The following is a 25,854-nucleotide window of genomic DNA, read 5'->3' as shown; positions in this document are numbered from 1 at the left end:
GATGATCAGTCTCCCCTCCCACCAGGCACAGATGGGATCAGCCATCTTATGCCGACCTAGCTGCACCTGAGAACATGTGGGAAATGATTGAGTCATCTGAATTCACTTCCCCACCTCTTTCCAAATCACTTCTCTTATCCTACCTTCCATTTTCTTTGCCATGCAACATACTTTCTTAAATTCTTATGCTTTGGCTGATAGAAGAGATGGCTGAAAAGACAAGCCCAGGCATCATGGAGTACACAGACTTCCACTATCTCAAGCCCCAAATAGTGCTGTGTCCCCTCTACTGTGTCCTTTCTCTCCAAACACCCTTTGCCTTTCACTAGGCCTTCCTTGTTTCCCAAACGTATGTTGCTTTTTATCAGACCTACTTGCCTATCTTACACAGCATTCCACCTTATCCCATTGATTATTCCTGACTTGAAGCCAAAACTGAATCTACTACTCTTCATGCATGTCTCCTGTACCTTCCATACACCTCATTATTCCTGCGTCATGATGAAGTGCCGGCATGAAATCCTTGGGGAAATGTCAATCAAAGGATGCGGGGAAAGACTTTGAGGAGTAGGGTGAGGACTGGGGCCTGAGATGTGAGAGTGCTCAGGATAGGAGGAGATTGAAGAGAATACATATTAAACTGGGACACCACCTACTGTTAATTTGCATAAATAAGAAAAGCTGAGTAGCTGTGATTGTGAAGTAAAGGCATCCACTACTGTGGTAGCTAAAGGAAAAGTTCTGATTATTAGTGGCCAAGTCTCTAGTGCTACAGAAATCAAATAGAAAGATGATGAAAAGTGTGTACTGTTTCAAGCAACTAGAGGATGGGATATTGGCAGCCCTGGCAGGAATAGGTTTAATAATGCAAGAATAGAAGTTAGGCCCCAGCTAGACTGTAAGATGAATTAGGAAGAAATCATTTCCCCTCCTTCAGTCTGGTGGACACAACTTCCAAGCATCTAGGAAGCAGACAGTGCCTCTGTGAGAAAAAATTAAGACCCCCTCTGTTTTATCCCTAGCATCCATGGGAAGGGTTTCAGACCCCAGTCCCTTACCCTGTCCTAGTCAGATTCCCCTACTTGCCTTTGTTCTTTTGTTTGTTTGTTTGTTTTTGCAGGGAGTCCCCTTCCCTGGAGCCTAAGGTAATCTGCAGCTCTGCCAATCACTATGTCCTTTTCTCCTGGTCTATCTACAAGATCCTTTCAGAGAAAGATACATTACACTATTAAAATTTCTTACCTCTGCTTTTTATCTGACATCAAAGAGTCCATTCCACACTAACTTATTTCTTTTTTACAGAGCTTTATTTATCAAGGTACAATTTACTATAAAATTGACCCATTTAAAGTGTACACTTCAGTGACTTTTAGTGTATTCAGAGTTGTACAACCATCATCACAGTCTTGGAATATTTTAATCAACCCCAAAAGAAAATACTCTTCCTATAACCCTCCAGCCCTCTCCACCCTAATCCCTACCTGTGGACAACCACTAATCTACTTTCTGACTGTATTTGCCTCATCCAGATGTAATATATAAATGGAACCATATAATATGTGGCCTTTTCTGTCTGGCTTCTTTCACTCAGACTGATGTTTTCAAAGTTCATCCATGTTGCAGCATGTATCAGTACTTTGTCTCTTTATGGCCATATAATATTCCATTGCGTGGATATATCACATTTTGTTTATCCGTTCATCCACTGGTGGACATTTGGGTAATTCGCACCTTGTGGTTATTGTGAATAATGCTGCTGTGAACATACATATACAAGTTTTGTTTGGACATATTTTAATTTTTATTGGGTTTATACCTAGTGCTATATTGTGGCATTACTAGGTCATGTGGTAAATCTATGTTTAGCTTATTGAGGAACTGCCAGTCCTTTTTCCAAAGCTGCTGCACCGTTTTATATTCCCATCAGCAGTGTATGAGGATACCAATTACTATACATCTATGCCAGTACGTACTACCTATCTTTGAATTTAACCATCCTAGTGGGTATGAAGTGATATCTCATTGTGGTACTGGTTTGATGTCCTTGAAGACAAATGATGTTGAGCATCTTTTCTTGTGCTTACTGGAAAACTGTCCATTCAGATCCTTATCTGTTTTTAATTGGGTTGTCTTTTTATTATTGAGTTATATGCATTGTTTATATATTCTAGATACAAGTCACTTTTCAGATATATGATTTGCAAATATCCATTCTGTGGGTTGTCTTCATTTTGTTGATAGCATCATCTGAAGTACAAAATTTAAAAAAACTTAATATCTGTAGGCATTTTATTAACATACTGTCAATATTTTGCCCCACTTGCCTTAACCTTTGTTCATGTTCTTAAGTGATTCCTCACCACACCACACACATCTCCACCTCAAAATCATTTTTCCAAACCTTTTGAGAGTCAGTTACATGTTGACCACATGGCCCTTTACCCTTCTGTACCTCCTTGAGTAAGGATATTCTCTTATAAACTCCCTAGTACATTTACCAACTTAAGTTAAATTTACATAGTATGATACTTAAATTTACCATCAGTATTCCAATTTCATCAGCTGACAATAAAATGTTCATAGCAGTTTTTTTACTCATTAATATGGATTCAGCTTAGGATCACGTATTATACTTGTTATGTCTTTTTAATTTCCTTCACTCTGGAACTGTTCAGGCAGGAATTAATTTTTTTCATGTTTTTATTTTCAAATTTAAAAAATTTTTATGAAGTTCAATTCATCCTATTTTTTTTGTTGTGCTTTTTGTGTTACATATAAAAAACTGTTGTCAAGTGCCACAACGAGTTTTATAAAATTTTCATCACTCCCACACATTGCCTACACTTGATTTATAATCAATCCCCAGTCCCACTCAAGCCACTGATCTATTTTCTGTCTTTGTAAGTTTGTCTTCTCTGGACATTTCATACAAATGCAATCATGCAACTTGTGGCTTTTTGGTCTGGCTTCTGTGACTTAAAATAATGTTTTTGAGATTCATTCATGTTGACGTATGTATCACATTTTGCCCATTTTTATTGCTGAGTCATACTCCATTGTGTGGCTATGATCAACTGATGGACATTTTGATTGTTTCTAGTTTTTTAGTTATTATGAATATTTTTGTAGTTGCTGTGAGCATTTACATTCAAGTCTTGGGGTAGACATATGTTTTCATTTTTCCTGCATGGATTCCTTAGAGTGGAATTGATGAGTCCTAGATAAGCTTATGATTTACTTTTTAAGAAACTGCCCAACTTTTCCAAGGTAATTATACCATTTTATTCCCACCAACAATATATGGGGGTTCAGTCTCTCCACATCATCAACTTTGGCATTTTTTTATTGTAGCCATTCTATTTATGTATGTACCTAGTGGTATCTTATGGTTTTAATTTGTATTTCCCTAATGGCTAATGGTGTTTATCTTTTTATGTGCTTTTTAGCCATCTGTGTATCTTTTTTGGTAAAATGTCTATTCATTTTTTTCTGCCTGTCTTAAAATGGTTTTAAAAAGTTTTTATTATTAGGCTTTGAGAATCACCAGCAATATATGAGGGTTTCAGTCTCTCCACATCATCATCAACTTTGGCATTTTTTATTGTAGCCATGCTATATGTGTATGTACCTAGTGGTATCTCATGGTTTTAATTTGTATTCCCCTAATGGCTAATGGTGTTTATCTTTTTATGTGCTTTTTAGCCATCTGTGTATCTTTTTTGGTAAAATGTCTATTCATTTTTTTCTGCCTATCTTAAAATGGTTTTTAAAAGTTTTTATTATTGGGCTTTGAGAATCACATATTGTGGATACAAGTCCATTACGAGGTGTATGATTTGCAAATAATTTCTTGCACTTTGTGACTTTTAATTTTTCTTGATGGTATCTCTGAGGCATAAAAGTTTTTAATTTTAATGAAGTTCGACTTCCCATTTTGAATTGGTTTTATGTACGGTAATGTCTTATGTACATTACTTTATGTACGGTAATGTTTTATGTCGCGGTTTGGGAGTTTTTTTCCCTAACTCCGATTTGTTGGAAGGTAGGTACCTTTGAGCAGTGCAGGCTGCACAAGCACCGGGCCGCGCTGCCGACCAGTCGGAGGAGACTGTGGTGAGAGTGTTGGCACTCCACGGAAAGCAGAGAAAGGCTGGGCTGATTACAGAGAGCCTGGGCTCGAGTCAGTTCCTTTTGGAGGTACTTGAAGCGGGGCTAGACTGTCTGTGGCGGCTCTGCGGAGGACTACGACTCCCAACATGCGTCGCGCGGACCTGCCCTCCGGCGGCGGCGGAGACGAGACAGACCTGCCAGTGTGGCTGCAGGGGAAGGGCTGAACCTCGGGTTCCGTAGCGATAGATTTCCAAAGGCTTATCTCTGCGAAGGCCTAGCAGGAGGAGCGGCGAGCAGGACGACCTCCGCATCCCGACACGGCTCCGCCTCTAGTCGTCCTCAGCCTCCCTCTCTGGTCAGGTAAGCGCTCGTTTTTTCGAGTTCCCCGTGGCAGCTTACCCTTGGAGACGACCGACCGCGGCCTACAGTTTTGCGGGCGGGGCCCGCCAGAGGCTAGGGTGGAAGAGGCGATGGTAGAAGCCGGAGAGGCGGTAAGGAGAGTCCATTCTCCCAGAAAGGGCAGGCCGCCCAGGCTGAGGCCTTGGGGAGTCAAGGGAGCCGCGGGTGGATGCGGAAGTGCACCGACCCCTCCCCGCTCGGGTGGGGGCTTTGGCGGGGCCAGGCTTACCCTTCAGCAGCTCCCTCCAGGTGTCCGGGCCCAGCCTCGGCCACCACGTCCCACTGGACCCCTCTGGACTCTTCAATGTTACATGACAGCTGCCTGGATCTGTGGAGGGAAAAGAATGACCAGCTAGTGCGACAAGCCAAGGTAATAGGATTGCTGGGACCCAAACCAGCTTTGCAGCCCCAAACAGCCAGAAAGAAGGTTTGCAGTGGGATCGTCCTAGCCAGTAGGGAGAGGCTGAGCTTGACCTTCCCCCAAGAGCTAGACATGACTGGAGATGACATTTCCAAGATCCCCTTGCCACTGTTGCAAGGGGAGAGGTAAGGACTGATCCTCAGTGACATCCCATCCCACACTTGGCAGGTGGCTCAGGACTCTGGTCTGTCTCTGAGGCGACAGCAGTTGGCTCAAGATGCACTGGAAGGGTTCAGGGTACTTCTCCATAGTCTGCAGGGTAAGCAGGATCCTCCCCAGGATGGTCAGTTCCCCTTCTCCACAACCAGAGACCCGTTCTTCTTCATTTCTGGGGTTGAGGTGATTACTCAGGGGGCAGGGGTTCCTGCTTAAGGAGCAGCCAAGACTAGAGTGGAATCGTCTTTGTACAGACAAATCTCTCTCCTTCTTACACATGTAAACACACACACAGCAGCATTTGAAGAAGTGCTTTCCAGGATAGTCTAATTTGAAGAACTTTATGCCCTTTCCAAACTGCAAAGGGTGGGTTCTTTATCGAGGCCATTTTGGTTGGGGTGGGGTGATCTCTGGGTTGGGATCTTCTCTGGGGAATCTGTTATGGAGGAGCCATCTGTGAGCACAGCATTTGTTGCTCCAGGGCTCCCTGCAGCTGGTCCTCTTCTCCACTTGGAATTGACTGTTATCTGCAACTTCATTACCCTGAGGGTGAGTCTGGCCCAGGGTTTCACTGACAACCAGGCACAGGATATCCAATGGGGCCTAGAGAGAGGTAAGGGCTAGAGATTGCCTTCCATTCCCCTGCCAGCCTCAGTCTGGATTTAAGTCATTGCAAGGAGGATGAGAGAAGCATCATAATTAGAAAAGATTATGCTCTTTTCTGGTCCGTCATGTGCTTCTCAGATCAAGAGCACCTTTGTGACCTTTGGATTCCTGCAGAGATGAGGTCCCACCTCAGCTGTATGTGTGTGTTCTCTACAGTGCTGGAGACCCAGGAGCAGCTGGGGTCAAGGCTGGAACATGGACTTGGAGGGCTGTGGGACTCTGTCCTCCATTCTTCCTCCCTTCCACCAGAGCTACTACCTGCCCTTCACCACCTAGCTGGCCTGCAGGCTGCCCTTTGGCTCAGCACTGATCGTCTTTGGGACTTGACCTTACTGCTGCAGACCTTGAGTGGCAGCCAGGTAATGTGGGACACTTCCCTGGCTCACCTGGATCAAAGGGTCTCTTCCTTCTCTAACCCCTCCCAGCTGCAGTAATATCTTTGTTTGCTGGACTGACTGCTGGGTTCGTGGTCAGAAGAAGGCTTCTCTCTGGGACTCTTAGGTGACCTTGTTCTGGTTGGTCCCTCACTGGGGGATTCTCTTGGGACCACTTTTTAAACATTAATGATGTTAGATATGGTTAGGACTCTCATAACCTTTCTGAAGTCACTCCCCACCCTCAGCCTTCTTATCATTACATGTACATGATCCTTGCCCAGTGGCTTCATGGGTTTATACTTAGTGAGAGGTGCACTAGAATAGATCATTACTACCTCAGGTTTTTCTTCCTCTCTTTATCCTTGCTCCACAGATATCTATCTCTCAAAATTGAAGGAGTGAAAATCAGGACATCCTTTAAGTTCAAGGTCCAGCCAGGGTAGACTGAAACAGGATAAGGAGGGGTTGTTACAGGCTTGGACCCTCTTATCGTCCTTCTCTCCCCAGAGTGGGGCCTCTGAAGATCTGCTGGTGCTTCTGAAAACTTGGAGCCCTCCAGCTGAGGAGTCAGATGCTCCGTTGACCCTGCAGGATGCCCGGGAGTTGAGGGATGTCCTTCTGACAGCTTCTGCTTATCGCCAAGGTTAGCTAGCAGTCTGACTCATCCCTTCCTCCCCACTGCATGTTTTAAGAGGTCCTTTGGCTCGGCCTTTCCTGTCATGTCTCATTTAGCTCAGCCGAGCCTCCCTGTGCTCTTGTTCCCTATCAAGTCCCCTGCCCTATGGGCTTCTCTAAGTCACACCCTGATTGCCCTTAGGCCTCCAGGAGCTGATCACAGGGAGCCTGCCCAGGGCACTGAGTTGCTTGCACGAAGCAGCCTCAGGTCTGTGCCCACGGCCTGTGTTGGTCCAGGTGTACACAGCCCTGGGGACTTGTCTCCGTAAGATGGTAAAGACAGGGTGGGTTGGGGAAACCATGGGCATTATGGATGACTTTCTCCTTTGTGAGGTTATCTGATGCTTGTGTCCTCTCACCCTTCTAGGGCAATCCACAGAGAGGTCTGCTGTATTTGGTTGAAGCCTTGAAACATGGGTCAACCTGGGGCCCCCCACTTTTGGAGGCCTCCAGGCTATATCGGCAACTGGGGAACACAGCAGCAGAGCTGGAGAGTCTGGAGCTGCTGGTTGAGGTAAGAAACTATGCCAGGTGAAGATACGGGTATGCTGAGATGCTTGCATTGGGAGAACTAGTCAAGGTATAAAAGGAAGTATGGCTCTCAAAGATTATAGATAACAGTTTCTTCTTGTGCCTTTTAGGCCTTAAGTATCACTCACAGTTCTGAAGACCCCCAGCTCCTCATTGAGGTAGAGTTGCTACTCCCGCAACCTGATCCAGCCTCATCCCTTCACTGTGGCACACAGAGCCAGGCCAAATACCTGCTAGCGAGCCGATGCCTACAGACGGGAAGGTGAGGTTCTGCCATACCGCTCAACTGAGCTAATTTTCCCATTTTTGATGCCTCCCCTGGGGTGTACCTCTGTCTCTATTCTTGAAAGTAGTGAGGGGTGTGGATGGGCGAGTCAGAGACAAGACACAGGTTCCCCATTCCTGAGCCTCCTGCCTTTCTGCTGGACCCAAACCAGACTAACCTTGTTTTATCTTTAAAACTCTTATGTCTCCTCCCCAGTCCATTCTGTAAGAAAGTTAAATCTATACTGAGCCAGGATTGGAGCCCCAACCCCACCCTTTCTACTCTCCAGGGTCCTTGGTTAGCTAAGAGCCCTTGGAAGTCCCTATTAGGGCCTAAGATAAGGCTCATGGACTATGACTTCTCAGGGCAGAGGATGCTGCCGAGCATTACTTGGATCTGCTGGCCCTGTTGCTGGATGGCTCAGAGTCAAAGGTAGGTATGGCTTCAGGGTTCTCTGAATGAGGTGGGAGTGTTGGAGTCTTCTTTGGAGTAGAGCAGGATTGCTGTTTTCTGTTTTTTTCCTCTGCTGTCCTGTCCAATCTGGGGGTCAGGAAGGTTTCCAGAGCAAGGGGTCCAGGGCAGTGAGCAATGGGTGGTCTCTGCATGGTACCAGAGCCTGGTGAAGAGGTTGGGGGTATTCGTTCATGTCTCTTCATGAGGGTGTACTCTCCTCCCACCCCAGTTCTCCCCAGCCCCCTTACCCCCAGGGCGTTGTGTGCCTGAGGTGTTCTTGGAGTCAGCAGCAGCCCTGATCCAGGCAGGCCGAGCCCAGAATGCCTTGACTGTATGTGAGGAGCTGCTCAGCCGCACGTCATCTCTGCTTCCCAAGATGTCCCAGCTGTGGGAAGACGTCAGAAAAGGATCCAAGGAGTCACCACACTGCCCACTCTGGGTCTCTGCCACCTACTTGCTTCAGGGCCAAGCCTGGGTGCATCTGGGGGCCAAAGAAGAAGCAATTAGTGAATTTAGCCGGTGAGCCAAGAAGCCATCCAGGGCCCTAGGAGAAGGGTGGAGGGATAATTTTCTGATTGAGACCTGAGTTGGTGAGCTCCATCTTATCTACTTATCCCAGAGTTTCTGAGGATGCCTCCTCATTGCTCATCATCTCTGGTCTATGTCCCATTTCAGGTGCCTTGAGCTGCTCTACCGGGCCACACCTAAAGACAAAGGACAAGGTGATCTAGACTTAATTTATTTCCTCCTTCCTGGAAGTGGTGGTGGTGGGTTTTAGTTCCCTTTTCATGTGTCCCAACCCACCAAGAGATTTAAGACAAAGGGACTCCAGACACAAAAAGCAATAGAGGGAGACATGGGGTTTAGTGAGTATGTGACTGAGAACATATTTCTTGACTTTGGGGGTGATCCCTAGGGTCTGCTTCCAACTCTGATCATGGGTGTACATCAGATGTGGCACTACAACAGCTTCGGGCAGCTGCCCTGATTAGTCGTGGGCTGGAATGGGTGGCCAGTGATCAGGATACCAAAGCCCTACAGGACTTCCTCCTCAGTGTGCAGATGTGCCCAGGTTTGTATACTTGCATGACATCAGCTGTGCACGGATGCACACGGACAGGCCAAATGGGGGAGGTACTTAGGGATTAATAGAAGAGTGATATTCTGGATAGGAGGGGTGAATGGGGTTGTGTAGTATATACCTAGGGATGTTCCCAGGTGTGAAGACATATACAAGACTTAATATAAGAGTATATGAAGGCTTCTTAGGAGTTCCCCAGTCTTTCCAGTGTCCTCAGACAATAACCATAACTATATTGGGAATGTGTTGGGCAAGAGCAGGGTCATCTGAGCCCTTTGTCCTGGGCAAGCAGTACACAGGGATAGGAATGGTTGGGAATGATGTATCCCTGATTCCATGTGTGACTGTAGGCAAGACACTTACCCACTCTAAGTCTCAGTTTCCCTTTTTATAAAATGATTCTTAAGACTGCGTCAAGTTCTAAGGCTCTGTACTCTGGGGTGGGGCTACAGGTAATCAAGATGCTTCCTTTCACCTGCTTCAGACTCTGAGGCGGATGGACCGGAGAGATGAGGCCACTGCTCTCTGGTGGAGACTGGAGGCCCAAGCTAAGTTGCCACAAGATAATGCTACATGGTGAGGCTGAGGCTTACGGGCTTGGGGCTGAGGGGCAGTGGGCATCCTGGGGTCTTTGGGCTTATTTTGGGTGGTGGTGAATGAAAAGGAGGCAATGGCTGTCCAGCCTTCTTCCTATCCTTCACCCTTAGGAATTATACTTTTGCTCTCCAGGTCTCTTCCCCTGTACCTAGAAACATGTTTGAGCTGGATACGGCCCCCTGACCGTGAAACCCTTCTTGAAGAGTTTCGGACATCCTTGCTAGAGCCTTCTGCCATATAGCTGTCATGTTTTGAAGAGCCTGAGCTGGGGACCCAGTGGCCCATTTCTCTGTGGGGAGGTCTTTCTGTTGCTGGAGTTGACCATTCCTTATAAGTCTGACATTGGAGTGGTTGGTGATAGTCCTGTAAAATTTGGCCTTGTTACTGCCATTCTGGTTCCAGAGGAAGCCCCCTACCTACAAAAAGGCATTGACTTTGCTCATGGCACCTTTTTCCCTGTTTTCCCCTTTCTTGTGTTGAGTAAAATCTCATATCCATCTCGTCTGCCTACTACATATATCTAAATATGAAGGCTCACTGCTGTCTTATTCAGTTGCTCGCTGGTTGTCTAAGACACCCTCTCCCAACATCATCTACCTCATGAGCTTGAAGTCTGGGTAGAAGAAAGGGCTATAGGAATTCTTACTCATAAAGCAGTGGCTTTTAGTCCTTACCATTGCCTAAAAGCTACAGTTCCAAAGCCCAGATCCTGTGCAAATTGATCCTGTGCAATTAAAGAATGAGTGGAGTTAGGTTTGGAAAATGGTCTGGAGAGACCTCTCAAGACAAGGGCAGGTATTTGTTTCTTAGAGGGGAACGACAAGCAGAACTCTCAGTCTCTGAGACTCCCCAGTTTGGGATTTGACTGTCTCAGTCAAAAATGTCAGTGTGCATAGTGGGTGAAGAGTGAATTAAATCAGCATGCCACCAAAGTGAATACAGTCGGGGGTAGCTGGCAATTTGGGTCTACGGACTTCAGGTCTCAGGCTGTAATTTTCTTGCTGCTTTGGGCCCTGTCGAGTCTGCTGTGTTCTGTGATTGCCTTTTGACCCACTCTGGACTTAAATGCTCCAGCTGGTGATCTCGATACGCAGAAGTGAGAGGAAGAATGTACCTCCAAGCACTGAGGAACTGTAAAGCCTGTGGGACTTAGGTTATCAGAGTGCAATGACAATAGGGTAGAGTGGATTAAGAACTGGGGGGCTGGTCAAAGGGTCCAGAGTAGGGGTGGCTGGATCCAGCGTTTGGAAGGAGCAAGGAGAGGAGTTAGAGTGGGTCCTCAAGTTTTGGTAAAGATGGGTGTTCAAATTATTACTACGACTAGACTAGACTAATAGAAGGGTTCAATCCATTGTGCCAGTTTCTCCAGCGGGATAACCTCGGGAGCCAATGAGCTGGAGCCAAGTGGGAGAGTCCGCCTCCAAGGGATTAAAAACTCTCAGCCGCCGATCTGGCTTCATTCCTTTCGTTGATTGGTTGAGACTACCAATCTGTCGCGGAAGCATAGCGTTGAGGCCAATTGACGTGGTGTTGCTAGGCGTGCTGCATCCGTGAGGCGGGAGCCAGGCCGCTAGCGAATTTCCTGATTGGCTCTGGTCCGCGGGTTGCTGGGGAGAGGTGGGCGGGAGTCCGTCCCTAGGGCAGGCGCTGATTGGTTGAGGTGAGAGCACCTCTCCTTCCGATGATTCGGCTCGTCTCTGCTCAGTCTCAGAGCAGCGTTTGCACTCGTCTTTTGAGTCGCAGTTGCTGGCCCCTCGCTGATCAGGAGCCAGCGTCTCTCGCCCGCCCACCGCCCCGTTGCCTCTGGGAGGAAGCGAGAGGGAGGACGCTTGCGGGTTTGTCGTCGCTGCTTGTCCCCCACCCAGGAGAGCTGAGCCTCGGCCCTGTCGGTCGCTTGCCACCCCTCGTAGCCGTTACCCGCGGGCCTCCACAGCCGCCGGCCGGGAGAGGCACGCGCCATGGCCTCCGGAGCTGAGTGAGTGTGTGCGCGCGCCCGCTCGCTCGGGTGCGCGCACCGGGGGACCCACCGCTCTGGGTAGGCCCGGCGGGGTTTGGCTGTGGGCGCGTCTAAAAGGTGGAGACGGGGAAGGAGGGAGAGAAGGAGAGGAACGGAGCGAGTAAGGGGCCACGGGCCCGACAGGGCCTGACCGCAGCCCCGCGCGCCTCCTAGGTGGGGCCAGCGTTGGCCTGGGTCGGGGCCTGGGCCGGATGGTGCTGTGTCATGTAGGCCCCGGCCGGCTTGATTGGCGCCCTCGGAACGGCGGTCCCTGCCTAGAGAGGACTCGGGGCCCACTTTACCGCAGTGGAGCCCTAGGGTCGTGGGGCGCCCACCTGCGATTCTGCCCACCACCCGCTGAAGGCCTGTGGTCCCCGGAGGGAGCAGGCCCCGAGCGCCCGACACCCTGGCTGGGCCCGGTGGGCGTGGACTTTGGGCCACGTGAAGGCCTTAGGCGCCCGGAGACTGGCGGAGGCCGGAACGGGGAAGGCCGGGCGAGCTCCGGGAAGCCGGGTCCGCCTGGCCAATGGTTGGCATCCTTCGCGACCAGAGGCGCGTGGGGCTGTTAGGGAGAGGGAGGTCCATACCTTTTTCGTTTCTGGTCTTCCTACTTAAGGCTTGTTGTTACTCCTGTGAGAAAAGTTTAGTCAGTTTTCCTTGATTTTACGAAATGGGGGCGGGGAGAAGCAGCTTTCGATTCTCAGTTCGTATTTTGTGGGCCTTCCTAGGTTTCTGCTTTTCTTGGTGTGAAGGTCAAATTTCCCTAACTAGAATACACGCGCTGCTTTCCCCAAGGTGCTGTGTAGAGAAATCCTAAGCCCTCCACCCATTAGGAAAGCATCAGTTAAAACCTGGTCACCTCTGCCAGTTGAATTTAGAATCAAGAGCTTTAGGTAGTCGGAGAGTGGGGTGGAAAAAGGCACAGCAATCCTATGGAAACTCTTCAATGCAAATCACTTCCTGACTTGAAGAGAATTTATAGAGTTGTGTTCCTTTTTTTTCAAGTTTCTGAATCGAGATGAAGTATTATTGGGTGCCTATTTGAAAAGACTACTTATTAATTAATACTAAAAATATTCTCTTAGGTTATCCAGTCAGTCTTCTGTTTTAAAGACTAAAAATAAAAATCCAGAATTCTTAGAACCTGGCATCATACATAGATGGTTTCTAACCTCTAGGTCATCTTGATTACTCTTACCTGAATTCCCTCCAAGTTCCCTGTGGCCGATTTGGGTTTCTGCAGGGGCCTGACTCATGCAGAAGGCAATGGGGGTGTCTTCAAAGAGCCTCCAGGACTGCTGTTGGCCCATGATCATACTGAATTCTCTCTTTCATTTATTTATCTATTTTTTTATTAAGGTATCATTGATAAACCATCTTATGAAGGTTTCACATGAGCAACATTGTGGTTACTGCATTCACCTGTATTATCAAGTTCCCGCCACATGCCCTATTGCAGTCACTGTCCATCAGCGTAGTAAGATACTATAGAGACACTACCTGCCTTCTCTGTGCTATACTGCCTTCCCTGAATTCTCTCTTTTAGAAGTTACTTCCTTTGATCTCAGTAGATGTATGCGGAAGGAAGAGCATACCACTCCAGTGCCAGAGTCAGGAATGGTAGGCAGATTGGAAGTTTTCCTAGACTAGCTTGGGGTTAGAATACAAACTGTGATGATTAGAGACATTGGGTATTTTACTTCTCTCTAGCTCGTCCTATCGTCAAATAGAAAGCTGGGCAGCCCTTGGAGGGAATTTCAGTGCTTGGGGGAGAGGCAGAGTCAGTGGTTTAAATTGCCCTCATCTGTCACATTGACCATGTTTGCCCTCAGAGGTGTTGGTAAGCATTGGAAAAGTCTGCTTACTTTGCAGCATTGTGCCCAGAGTGCCACACTTGGGTTGGGGGGAAGCACGCTTAAGCTGAGGAAACTCTACTCTTGGAAACTAGTTTAAAAGTGCAACCTATGTGAAGAGGATTAGCAGAAAGCCCACAACATTGTTAGATGAATGGGATTTGTATTTCTGTTGGTGTATCAGGACCAAAAGATGTAAAAACCCTCTAACTTGCTAGCTGCTATTGTGTAGCATAAGCATCCTTTTCTAATAGGAATACTGTTTTATTGACTGATGTATCCTAGAGCAGTACCTGGTATATACTTGTTAATTTGTTTGGTAAAGAAATAATTCATTGAAAAGGTTCTCAGGGATAGTTGACTGTGTCTAGTTAGTGAAAGCTGGAAATGAACTGGGTAAGAAATTGGTGTTGGGTGAATGATCTTACTTAGCTTCTAGGAAATGATAGAAGTTGTTTAGAGTTTTAAATGAATTTAGACTCAGGTAATCTTGATTTAGGTGAGAGGGATTAGGTTTGCCCTGTGCCTCAGCATTTCTTGGTTTTGACTTTTTGAACCAGCTCCATGGAGTTGTGTGTCTTTGGAGAGATTACCATCTTTTGAACGTGAGCCTCATTCTGAAGGTTCTAGATCTGTTAGTGTTTTTTTGTTTTGTTCTCAAATACAGTGTCTTTTATGTTTGACATTTCTGTGATACATAGAATACTCTGGAGTTCAGCATGATTGGCCAGTAAGAAGGGTAGTGCTAATGATTCTGCATCACTGTCGTCCCCAGGCTTGCTTGGTGGGACTTGGGGCCTCCCTGAGCCTTACAGGAAATTTTCTTGGCCGCTTCATTCTGCAAGAAGATTAGCAAAAAAGAGCTTGTGCTTTGTTAACTCAGTGCTAATCATAGTGACCATTAATACCATGTGACAGGCATTGTGTTCAACGTTTTGTATTCATTACCTCACTTAAGAAAATAACCTTCTGACATAGGTACTGCTATGTCCCCCAGTTTACAGATGAGGACATCAACATCCAGAGAGGTTAATAACTTGCCCAAGATCACAGTTAGGCAGTGACAGGGTTGGAATTCTGACCCAGCAGGTCTGACTACAGAGCCCCTTCTCTTAGTCACTGTTCTGTACTGTCTAAGACTATTTTAATTTCTCTAATTGCTACTTAGCTTTCACTTCTGTTTTGTCTTCTTAGGCTATAGTTCCCTGACCCTAGGGCAAAAATCACTTGGGGCATTACAGCTAGGATACCAGTGCTCGGAATAACTAAAGAGCTGCTAGAATGGGAATTGTATAACATGCTAGATAGGACTCTTCATAGTTTTGGCTGAATTTCCTTCATCCGAGCTTTCTGGTGTAGGGACAGCTTCATCTATCCCCTATTTCTTTTCTAAGTGTGAGTTTTAGAGACCGGTAGGGTCTCTGGAGCTGGAGTATGTAAGTGGAACTGACTTTATTTTCTCTTTCTAGTTCAAAAGGTGATGACTTATCAACAGCTATTCTTAAACAGAAGAACCGTCCCAATCGGTTAATTGTTGATGAAGCCATTAATGAGGACAACAGTGTGGTGTCCTTGTCCCAGGTAAGTTAGGTCCACAGTCCCAGTCTTGCCTCATTATACTTAACCTGAGAGCTTCTTTTCTTATTTTCCTTGCAGTGACTACAGGTAGAGTGGGGTATACTGGGAATCAATCACAATCTCCAGGGCTGCTGCTTACCCTCTGGTCCAGTGACCCCCAAAGGCCTTAACTTTCTTTTCTCAGCCCAAGATGGATGAGTTGCAGTTGTTCCGAGGTGACACAGTGTTGCTGAAAGGAAAGAAGAGGCGGGAAGCTGTGTGCATTGTGCTTTCTGATGACACGTGTTCTGATGAGAAGATTCGAATGAATAGAGTTGTCCGGAATAATCTTCGAGTACACCTAGGGGATGTCATCAGGTGTGTGTGGGGTTCTTGGCTCCTCAGGGATGGGAGGCCAGAGATAGCCTTCATTACAGGCAGGATCCCCACAAAGGCCTGGGTAGCTGCAGATATCTGAAGCCTTCTAGCCATGGGAAGACTTAGGTGTCAGGGTTATCTTTAGGTTTTGGTTCTGACTCCCTGTGACTTCAAAATCTGCCTTTGCATGATCTTTGGGGCAAGTTGGCATTTCTCTGATTTTCTTGTTGCCTTTATTTTTTTCTACCAGTGGTATAATTTATCACACCTTAGACCCTGATTTAGGATGCCATTTGAGGTAATGCTTCTGCCAAATAACCTCACTGCTATGTTGGATTGATGGCTGATGTTGGGGCTGGAATGAGGTGGAAGCGTGTGGGCATAGGAGATGGACTCCTTGTAGGTCTTTTTAAGGTCTTTAGTCTAGGAGTGAGGCATAGTTTGAGCCGGACATAGGACAACTCCAGTCTGAGTGGTTTTGGACTTGGGTTAGGCAAGAGTCGTTCCCCATCTTGGAGTAATTACTAGCAGGCGCTACCCACCTATCTGTCACCTGGCCAGGAACATCTCAGGCTCCTGATTCTTTTTCATGCATCTACTTTTCATGTAGCCTACTTTCTTGAGGTGCTCTGACCCTGGCTGAGATTATTTTTTCACTTCTATTCCTCTGCGTCTGACACTTGTCAGACTATCGTCTCCCTTTGTAACATTGGGTCACCAGTATTAGCTAGAATGGGTCACCATTGGATATTTCCCACTGAAGACCCTCCCTCACATCTTTTGGGGGTTCTTTGTGTGTGAGACTTTTGGCTCACTAATGGGAGTGGGCAGCCCTGTAGCTTCTGGTGGCTCCCCCTGTGCTCCCACCCTGAATATGACTTGTCTCAGTTCTGCTTGGCTGTTTGTCCTCACTCCCACCTTACCTTTCTGCATCTCTTCACCTAAAGCCATCCCTGCCTTTTCTCTTGCACTTGCCGTCAGCCTTCTGTGCCAGGTCCTTTTGGACACCCAGGCTTGGGGCTGCAGTGTGTTTGGTAATGTGAAGTCTGCTTGTCATCCTCAGCATCCAGCCATGCCCTGATGTGAAGTACGGCAAACGTATCCATGTGCTGCCCATCGATGACACGGTGGAAGGCATCACTGGCAATCTCTTCGAGGTATACCTTAAACCGTACTTCTTGGAAGCTTATCGACCCATCCGGAAAGGTAAGAGAGAACTCTAGGGACCAAACTTAAGGACGGTTGTTTGTAGGAATACTCGGGAGTAATCCTTGGAGCATCTTTGTCTCACTTGCGTATGTTCATACACATGCATTCTACATGCGTGCTCATGTGTACTCTGTCCTTCCCCATTTCTCTATACACTCCCCCACACCCATGGTCTCTCATTTCTCCATTCCTGCTTCGCTTCCTGCTCCAGAGTAAGCCTTCTTCTCTTGTATTTCTGAATGGAGGAGGAGATGGGTCATTTTGGCTATATCACTGTCCAGAGTGTATTTAATATTTAGCATAGCTCTACCTCTACCATTGGTGGTAGTTGTGAAAGCTTGGGTTACTGTACCCCAGAAGTCAAAAACCTGATCACTGTCCTCTTGAGTAGGAGAGTACTTTTCAGAGTTTACCTTAATAAGAGTTACGCTCAATAAGATGAGGGTGGGAAGGAGAAAGGGCAATATCTAGTGAACTTGTCATTCTAGTCCTCAGGTTCTTGTGAGGAATTCTTACTTGGTCTTGTTGACACCTCTAATTACCTTTTGTTGATTGCTCTCACAGGAGACATTTTCCTTGTTCGGGGTGGAATGCGTGCTGTAGAGTTCAAAGTAGTGGAGACAGATCCCAGTCCTTACTGCATTGTTGCTCCAGACACAGTGATCCACTGTGAAGGGGAGCCTATCAAACGAGAGGTGAGTTCTCTCTCTGATCCCAGGGCCTGATTTCATGATATTCAGTGGGGCAGTCATGTGGTAGCTATCCAGACTGCTCTTTGGTACTAAGTTTCTTTCCAGAGGTAGGAAACCTCCCAGCTATTTCTGGTCCTTGGTGTTTCTTAGAAACAACCTGACACTTTTTTTAAAGTATCTAGATTGAAACCAAAGGATCTAAGTGGTTGGAGTAATTTTTGGAGAAGTGTTGCTGATGATGGCATCCAGACCTCTGCTCATTTCCCAGAGTATTCAGCTTCAGGTCTTCAGGGAGGCTTCCCAGTAAGACTAAGGACAGTGTGAAGGGAAAGACTAGGCTAGAAATCTTTGCCTTGGGGTTTTTAGAATTGTTCTTTGAGGTAAGATCGCCTTAGAGGAGAATCTTCTCTTACAGCAAACTTCTCTACTCCAGCCAGGAAGGATTTGGAAAAACACAACTTGTGCTGACAGTAGTAGTCCTGCTTTCACCTTTTCTTTTGTCTCCTGCATATTCAGGATGAGGAAGAGTCCTTGAACGAAGTAGGCTATGATGACATTGGTGGCTGCAGGAAACAGCTAGCTCAAATAAAGGAGATGGTAGAGCTGCCCTTGAGACATCCTGCCCTCTTTAAGGCAATTGGTGTGAAGGTGAGCATTCTGGACTCTGGGATATAGTCTAGGGTGGTAATTAATGACTCCTCAGTATCTAATCCTAGGGCCCTGTTTTCTTTTTCTTTTTTTTTTAAATTTTTTGTTAAGGTATTATTGATATACACTTACGAAGGTTGCACATGAAAAAACAATGTGGTTACTATATTTACCCATATTATCAAGTCCCCACCCATACCCCAGTGCAGTCACTGTCCATCAGTGTAGTAAGATGCCACAGATTCACTATTTGCCTTCTCTGTGCTACACTGTTTTCCCCATGATCCCCGCACCACGTGTACTAAACATAATACCCCTCAATCCCCTTCTCCTTCCCTCCCTCCCACACCCTTCCCCTTTGGTAACCACTAGTTCATTCTTGGAGTCTCTGAGCCTGCTGCTATTTTCCTTCAGTTTTGCTTCGTTGTTATACTCCACAAATGAGGGACATCATTTCCTAGGGCCCTGTTTTCATACATGGCTTTTACTATTGCCTTGGATTCTAAAGGCAATAATGCTTTTTAAAAAAAAATCTTGTCAAGGACTCTAAATTCATTAAAGTTACTAATTGTCTAGAAGAAAGCAAGCCAACTTAGTTTTCTGTCACGTGTTTCTGTTCTCCTATTATAACCTTTTAAAAATGTAAAAACCATTCATGGATCCTATTATAAACAACTTTCTCCTTATTTTGCCAACCCACTATAGCAGTGCTACCCAGTAGAGGTAGAAATTAAGGAAATTTGCTAAGTATGAAGAGTCCTGAATCCAAAACATTTGAGAACTGCTGTTTTAGAATGTAGCTTCCAATATTTCCATATCTTGGGACACTGAGGATGAAATTATTGCCCCTTTTCCTAGTATGCACTGTGCAGATAATTTTATCTTATGTATGGGCACTTCAGTGAGTTGCCTATGGATGGGGCCACAGAAAAGACAGCATCAAAGAGGAAAACTTGGTGGTTGGTGGTAAGGAAAAGCACTCCAACTTGATAATCCTAGAGGTTGCGATTTCTGGAGTAAGTTAGCCTCTGGCAACACTTTCTTAGATGACTAAGTTAGTCCTTGACCTTTGTCTAATCAAGCCCTTGGTCTAATGGTCTCTTGTCCCAGATTTTCAAACTTACCACACAGCAGTTTAGGGTTTCTCTGCCCTTAGTTTCCTATGCAAGTTGTAATCATAAATGTTGACAGCTTTCGAGCAATATTTTCTCTGCTGATGAGATGTGAGTATGGTATGAAGTAAACTATCTTCCAGCAGCTGCTGTTGAGGGCTCATTCTTACTGTGTCAGGGTTGATTTCTAATTCTCACCCTCTCTAGATAGAGCCCAAGTCCAAGCCATTTTAGGGTGGGTGACATTGGGAGAAGGTGCGAGTCTGAAGCTTTTCACATTCTCTGTGTTGGTCCTCAGCCTCCTCGGGGAATCCTGCTCTATGGACCTCCAGGAACTGGGAAGACCCTGATTGCTCGAGCTGTGGCAAATGAGACCGGAGCTTTTTTCTTCTTGATCAATGGTATGACACTTTGTTCAGCTTTTGTTTGGCTGGAGCCAACTCGGAGCTGAGCATGACCAAGTCTCCTGAGCTGAAGAATTCATGGACGCGCTGACTTGCACACATGCCCTTGTTTATTCTTTAATATCTTTCTTTTGCTGGGGTACATTACAGACAGATATGCAACAAGGGGAAGGTATTTTACTCTGGGGCCCCCCTGATGTATCCCCACCTAAGGAAGATTGTAGACAGGCTAATGAACGACATTTAGGGGGAGCAAATTAGAGTGAGAACTCAAAAAGTCTATGCTTATTTATTCAAGAGCGTTTGGGAGAAGATTGGCTGAGATCAACTGGCTCTTTGAAAATATTTAGCTGGTGAGGTCTAGCTGGTGTGCTCTTTTTCCTGATCTGGCCAGAGGTCCCAGAGCATCTGCTGTCATCTTTACACTTTCAGCTTGAGTGTGAGATAAATACACTGAGTCCCTTGGCTTCTCTCCAGCCTGGCGTGGTGGCTATCCTGGGATAATGCTTGGTAGAAGCTGTGAGAAAGTAAGCAGAGGTTACTACATTCTCACCCAGGACCTATCTCTGGGCTGTAGGCAAACATGATAACTAATTTCTCCTGGGTTTGAAGAAGGATGTAGCTTTGTCATTGCCTCAATTTTGTATCTTTTCAGGTCCTGAGATCATGAGCAAGTTAGCTGGTGAGTCTGAGAGCAACCTTCGTAAAGCCTTTGAGGAGGCTGAGAAGAATGCTCCTGCTATCATCTTCATTGATGAGCTGGATGCCATTGCCCCCAAAAGAGAGAAAGTAGGAACTTACCTGATGGGATAATGGGGGTTGAAAGGTCCTAACTTCTCTTGTGACCAGAAAGTCTGTCCCTACAGACCCACGGGGAGGTGGAGCGGCGTATCGTGTCACAGTTGTTGACCCTCATGGATGGCCTAAAGCAGAGAGCGCATGTGATTGTTATGGCAGCAACCAACAGACCCAACAGCATTGATCCAGCCCTTCGGCGGTTTGGTAAGGACTTCAAATTTCTCAACCCTACCCTTGCTCACAGAAATATTTTAACTTTACTGGGTTTAATCTCTGATCCCATGTCTGTCCTTGATCAAAGTCAACTTATGAGGATTTCTTGAAGCTCTGTAGTGATAAGGCCCAGGGATCTGGGCCTTTCTTTTATCCCATGTCTTAATCTAGGGTGACCAGCCTTCCCTGGTTTGCCTGAGACTAGGGTTTCCCAGGACATGGGACTTTGATTGCTAACAGCAGGACAGTCCTGGGTGGACTGGGATAATTGGTTACCTTAGGCCTGTCCTTTAAAAATCAGAAATGAGCCCTATGTTCTCATACTGTCCCACAGGTCGGTTTGACAGGGAGGTAGATATTGGAATCCCTGATGCTACAGGACGCTTGGAAATTCTTCAGATCCATACCAAGAACATGAAGCTGGCAGATGATGTGGACCTGGAACAGGTGGAGGGGTGATGAGGGTTGGCCAGGAGTTACGATATATGTTTCTGGGCAGTTGGAGAGAACTGGCCAGGGATATAAGTTTAATAAGTGAGGAGATTGATTTTGATTCTGGGGCAAGTGAAAGGAAATGATGTGAGACTGAATCCAGGACACTGGAATTGGGTGTGCTTCTCAGTTGGTACTGCATTAGATAAACCAGAATTTTGGATGCAGCTTTATTTTCAGGCCCTAGCCAAGGCTTGAATGCTTAAAACCCAACCAGTGAAAGGTCTTCTTGTATGTGTTCAGGGATTTGGGAAGACCCAAAGATAGGAGTCAGGGGAAGGGGCTGGGATTCTGTTGTCTCTGAGCCTCCTAAGGCAGCTAGGTTTTAGAGACAGGATAGTAAGTAAATCTTCTATCTGCAGGTAGCCAATGAGACTCATGGGCATGTGGGTGCCGACTTAGCAGCCCTCTGCTCAGAGGCTGCTCTGCAGGCCATCCGTAAGAAGATGGACCTCATTGACCTAGAGGATGAAACCATCGATGCTGAGGTCATGAACTCCCTGGCAGTTACTATGGATGACTTCCGGGTAAGGACCACACCCATGTCTGAGATACACATTTGCACTTTGATCTCTCCCCTGGCAAATCTGATGTCCAGTTTTTCTTCCCTTTTTAGTGGGCCCTGAGCCAGAGCAACCCATCAGCACTGCGGGAAACTGTGGTGGAAGTGCCGCAGGTGACCTGGGAAGATATTGGGGGCCTGGAGGATGTCAAACGTGAGCTTCAGGAGCTGGTCCAGGTAGGGTGGATTGGTCTGGAGTGAGTCACTGCCTAAGTACACTAATTGAGCTGGGTGGTCTTGAGGTGGTGTCATATTCATTGCAGGAATTATGGGAGCATAATTCAGGACTTGCCTTTCTCAGGTTGGACGCACCAAGTAGCCTGCTCCTTGGGAACCTAGGTCTTAGACCATGGGGTGGGTGGTGGAGATCTTCTGTTTGGTTTGGTTTCTTTCTAACTGGGGGGGGGGGGGTAACCCTGAACCCTCTTCCCTTTTCTTCCTAGTATCCTGTGGAGCACCCAGACAAATTCCTCAAGTTTGGCATGACACCCTCCAAGGGAGTGCTGTTCTATGGACCTCCTGGATGTGGGAAAACCTTGCTGGCCAAAGCTATTGCTAATGAGTGCCAGGCCAACTTCATCTCTATCAAGGGTCCTGAGCTGCTTACCATGTGGTTTGGGGAGTCCGAGGCCAATGTCAGGGAAATCTTTGACAAGGTGAGCTGCAGGTGGCTGGGCTGGTGGCAAGGCAGGGATGGAGGCTGTTTCTGTGGGAGAGTTAAAACCATCTCATTCTGGCACCTCAGCTGGGGCAATGAAGGTCACTTTATTTTCCTTTCCTTCTCAGGTCTGAGAGACCCAATTGTGCTAATGCTTGAGTCCATCTGTCCGTCCCACAGGCCCGCCAAGCTGCCCCCTGTGTACTGTTCTTTGATGAGCTGGATTCAATTGCCAAGGCCCGTGGTGGTAACATTGGAGATGGTGGTGGGGCTGCTGACCGAGTCATCAACCAGATCCTGACAGAAATGGATGGCATGTCCACAAAAAAGAATGTGTTTATCATTGGCGCTACCAACCGGCCTGACATCATTGATCCTGCCATCCTGCGACCTGGTCGCCTTGATCAGCTCATCTACATCCCACTTCCTGATGAGAAGTCCCGTGTTGCCATCCTCAAGGCCAACCTGCGCAAGTCCCCAGTTGCCAAGGCAAGTGCAGGGTCATGGGCTGTGGGGACTCTTATTAGCGTGGAGCGCTCTGGTTCCTGGGCAAGATTCCATTGGGGATTTCTTGGGTTAGGGCTATAAAGGGAAGATGGAAAATTTGAAGGTATTAGGATAACCCACAGTTGGGAATAAAATAGGCTGGCAAAAGATGGGACAAACTGGCATTGAGAGTGCTTGGGTGGCTTCAAGGTCAATGTACCACGGGAGGAGAGGCTAAATACTAAGATAGCTCTGTTGCTTCTCTTAGGATGTGGATTTGGAGTTCCTGGCTAAGATGACTAATGGCTTCTCTGGCGCTGACCTGACAGAGATTTGCCAACGTGCTTGCAAGCTGGCCATCCGGGAATCTATCGAGAGTGAGATTAGGCGAGAACGGGAGAGGCAGACCAACCCATCAGCCATGGTGAGTCTGCATCCATTCTCCAGGTGTGCCAGTCATGGGGAGCCAGAGGATAGTCTCCACCATGTTCCTAGAGTATTAAGGAGTATAAGGTTTTGGAAAGACCATCTGAGTGAGATGTTTAGCAAGGTAACAAGAATGCTTAGGGTTAATGCTTTTAGTCTGGAATTACAAAGCCTGAGAAGAGATGGTCAGACTCCAATGAGGGAAATAAAAATATGGTTGTGCAAATAAATAAGTTGAGTAGGGCTTAGAATCTAGGATCCATGGACCTGAAACTAAATGAAAAAATTTGGTGTGTGTGTTTGTAAGTTCTATAAAGATAGGGACTCTAGTGTATCATCTTGCTTGTTTCTCACTGTATCATGGCACCATGTTAGAGACTTAATAAATAAGTGAAGGAAAAACTGTCTTAACCTTTTGGTGGGGGTCTGTGACATCCCTCCTCTGTGATAAAAAGCTTAGAAACTACTAATACATTAATCTTAGGGAGCAATCTCCTAAGTCAAGCAAGTGGAAGAGACAGGGTTTGAGCTGGTCTAAAAAGAGTAGAATTCAGATAAAGGAAATGGGCAGCCCAAATAGGAAGTAGGGTTGCAGGAATTGGGAAAACCTGGGTAGACTTAGAGGGCATATGTTCCTGGAAGTGAGGCCTCTAGGTATGGTGTAATCCAGATGTGGTAAGCACTGAGAGCCATTGATGCTTTCTTTTTAATATTTAGGTTTATTAAGGTGTAATTTATATATTGTAAAACTCACCATTTTTAGGTATACTATTTTCGTACTTTTTGACAAATGTGTGGTGGTTACTACCACAGTTGAAAAACAGATATTCCAAAATTTCCTTGTGCCACTTTGGGCAGTTTCTTCCCACTCTAAGCCCCTGGCAGCTACTTTAGTGATTTCTGTCCCTACCAGTTTTGCCTTTTCCATAATGGACTGACAGGTTTTTAAGCAGGGCAGTGACTCAATTCTGGGAAGATTGGCCTGGCAACTTACTCAGGTTGGGTTGGAGAGGCAGGGAGACCAATAAACCACTGCAGTAATTGGGAGCAGGAAGGCCAGGGAAGGAATCCAGGCTGGGCCTTAATTAACCTTGGTGGTTTGTGTTTACCAACCCTACAGGAGGTAGAAGAGGATGATCCGGTGCCAGAGATCCGCCGAGATCACTTTGAGGAAGCCATGCGCTTTGCTCGCCGTTCTGTTAGCGACAATGACATCCGGAAGTATGAGATGTTTGCTCAGACCCTTCAGCAGAGTCGGGGCTTTGGCAGCTTCAGGTAACTAGGTTACAGCGGGCAGTGCTTAACTTATTTTGGGGAATTGTACAACCAAGGTAATGGGAGTCCTAAGAAGGCTAGGGGGTAGTTGTGAAAATCCTACACATGCTCTATCATAATCCTCTTTTTTGGCTCTGCTTTTGTGCACACAGATTCCCTTCAGGAAACCAGGGTGGAGCTGGCCCCAGTCAGGGCAGTGGAGGTGGCACAGGTGGCAGTGTGTACACAGAAGACAATGATGATGACCTGTATGGCTAAGCTGATGGCCAGCGTGCAGCGAGCTGGCCTGGCTGGACCTTGTTCCCTCAGGGTGGGGATGCTCACCCAGGAGGGACCGGGGGTGTACCCATGGCCTGCTCCATTCCTCAGTCTGAACAGTTCAGCTATAGTCAGACTCTGGACAGGGGGTTTTTGTTGCAAAAAAAATACAAAAGTAATAAAATAAAAGCGATTTTCGTTTGGGAGGCGGAGAGTGAATTACCACCAGGGAAATGGGCCTTGGGCCTACACTATTTCTGTTGTAGTTTGGGGCAGTGCAGGGGACCCTGTGGGTGTGAAGCAAGACGCTGCCACTACTCCCCACAGCAAAGCATCTGCGCTGCACTCAGTGCTGCCCAGGCCCTCCCTCCCTCTTCCTACCCAACCTGGGCAGGAGGGTGAAGGGCTGCAGTTGCTGCGTGTTTTATAGAGTAGGTTGATTATTTTACATGCTTTTGAGTTAATGTTGGAAAACTAATCACAAGCAGTTTCTAAGCCAAAAATTACATGTTGTAAAAGGACAATAAACGTTGGGTCAAAATGGAGCCTGAGTCCTGGCCCCTGTGCCTGCTTCTTTCCTAGTAAAGGCCTCCCTCACTGCCAAGGCACTCTTCCAAATGTGAAATCCTGGATGTAAGATTGCCCCATCTTCCCTTTCTGATTAACATTGGTATGACCTACTGCCTCACCTCATGTCTGCAGTAACACTGGATAGGGCTACAGTGGAGGGGAGCAGACTGATGGAGCTCCAGATGGGGATAATGTAGTATCCTCTACCTATATTTTATATGGATAGTAAGGCTAGGCTTGCTGAGCAATCTTCCCCTGACCAAGGACTGCATTGGGGTGCCCTCCAAAAAGCTTAAGCCTATAGAAAGATAAAATCTCTGGAGGTGGATATTCTTTTGTTGCATCTAAAAATCCTATTCATGCTGTGGTTGAGGATCACATATGATTATGTCCACCTTTATGTAATTTGTTTTATATATAAAAAAAGCTTTTTTCTAATACAAAATTGTAATATCGGATGTCTTTTTTTTTTAACATCCTCCCCTACTCACAGATTTTCAAATGATTGCTTACATAGCATTGTCCAAGTATAGAGT

General features: G+C 46.5%; 2 protein-coding genes across 7 annotated transcripts; both read left to right on the top strand.

Annotated features, from left to right (window-relative positions):
* Positions 1–3,999: 3,999 nt before the first annotated feature.
* FANCG (FA complementation group G) lies at positions 4,000–10,231 on the top strand. 6 transcript variants are annotated; one of them, XM_036888297.2, is made up of 15 exons: positions 4,005–4,470; positions 4,759–4,879; positions 5,099–5,189; positions 5,568–5,699; positions 5,909–6,111; positions 6,637–6,772; positions 6,947–7,077; positions 7,172–7,318; positions 7,446–7,597; positions 7,966–8,032; positions 8,283–8,572; positions 8,729–8,775; positions 8,970–9,125; positions 9,587–9,710; positions 9,864–10,231. In XM_036888297.2, exons 2-15 carry the CDS (start codon positions 4,814–4,816, stop codon positions 9,970–9,972), a joined length of 1,851 nt encoding a protein of 616 aa, XP_036744192.2. In that variant the 5' UTR covers positions 4,005–4,470; positions 4,759–4,813; the 3' UTR covers positions 9,973–10,231. The 6 variants fall into 6 exon arrangements, 4 of the variants coding, with proteins under 4 accessions (XP_036744189.2, XP_036744188.2, XP_036744192.2 ...); XM_036888296.2 differs by having other exon boundaries at positions 4,749–4,879; XR_005025417.2 differs by having other exon boundaries at positions 4,000–4,879; positions 9,006–9,125; positions 9,619–9,710.
* Positions 10,232–11,461: 1,230 nt separating this feature from the next.
* On the top strand, positions 11,462–25,293 carry VCP (valosin containing protein). Its single transcript, XM_036888292.2, has 17 exons — positions 11,462–11,706; positions 15,050–15,161; positions 15,343–15,515; positions 16,579–16,721; positions 17,289–17,419; positions 17,933–18,064; positions 19,475–19,577; positions 20,236–20,369; positions 20,447–20,582; positions 20,926–21,038; positions 21,446–21,610; positions 21,700–21,822; positions 22,089–22,301; positions 22,484–22,792; positions 23,058–23,213; positions 24,336–24,490; positions 24,643–25,293. The coding sequence occupies exons 1-17, from the start codon at positions 11,690–11,692 to the stop codon at positions 24,746–24,748; spliced, it is 2,421 nt and encodes an 806-aa protein (XP_036744187.1). The 5' UTR covers positions 11,462–11,689; the 3' UTR covers positions 24,749–25,293.
* The last annotated feature ends 561 nt before the right edge of the window (positions 25,294–25,854 follow it).

Source organism: Manis pentadactyla, chromosome 3, assembly GCF_030020395.1.
Source record: "Manis pentadactyla isolate mManPen7 chromosome 3, mManPen7.hap1, whole genome shotgun sequence".
NCBI classification, from domain to species: domain Eukaryota; kingdom Metazoa; phylum Chordata; class Mammalia; order Pholidota; family Manidae; genus Manis; species Manis pentadactyla.
The sequence above is the reverse complement of the archived record's forward strand: the minus strand, read 5'-3'. Positions and strand labels throughout refer to the sequence as shown.

What these genes read in the sequence shown, in the direction of transcription:
- VCP (XM_036888292.2), top strand. An exon ending in TTAAGGCAATTGGTGTGAAG is followed by an intron (nt 18,065 to 19,474) that starts GTGAGCATTCTG and finishes GTTGGTCCTCAG; the next exon opens with CCTCCTCGGGGAATCCTGCT. An exon ending in AGCTTCAGGAGCTGGTCCAG is followed by an intron (nt 21,823 to 22,088) that starts GTAGGGTGGATT and finishes TTTTCTTCCTAG; the next exon opens with TATCCTGTGGAGCACCCAGA.
- FANCG (XM_036888293.2), top strand. Translation starts at nt 4,679, where the DNA reads ATGCGGAAGTGCACCGACCCCTCCCCGCTCGGGTGGGGGCTTTGGCGG. An exon ending in CCAATGGGGCCTAGAGAGAG is followed by an intron (nt 5,700 to 5,908) that starts GTAAGGGCTAGA and finishes TGTTCTCTACAG; the next exon opens with TGCTGGAGACCCAGGAGCAG. An exon ending in TGGATGGCTCAGAGTCAAAG is followed by an intron (nt 8,033 to 8,282) that starts GTAGGTATGGCT and finishes CTCCCACCCCAG; the next exon opens with TTCTCCCCAGCCCCCTTACC.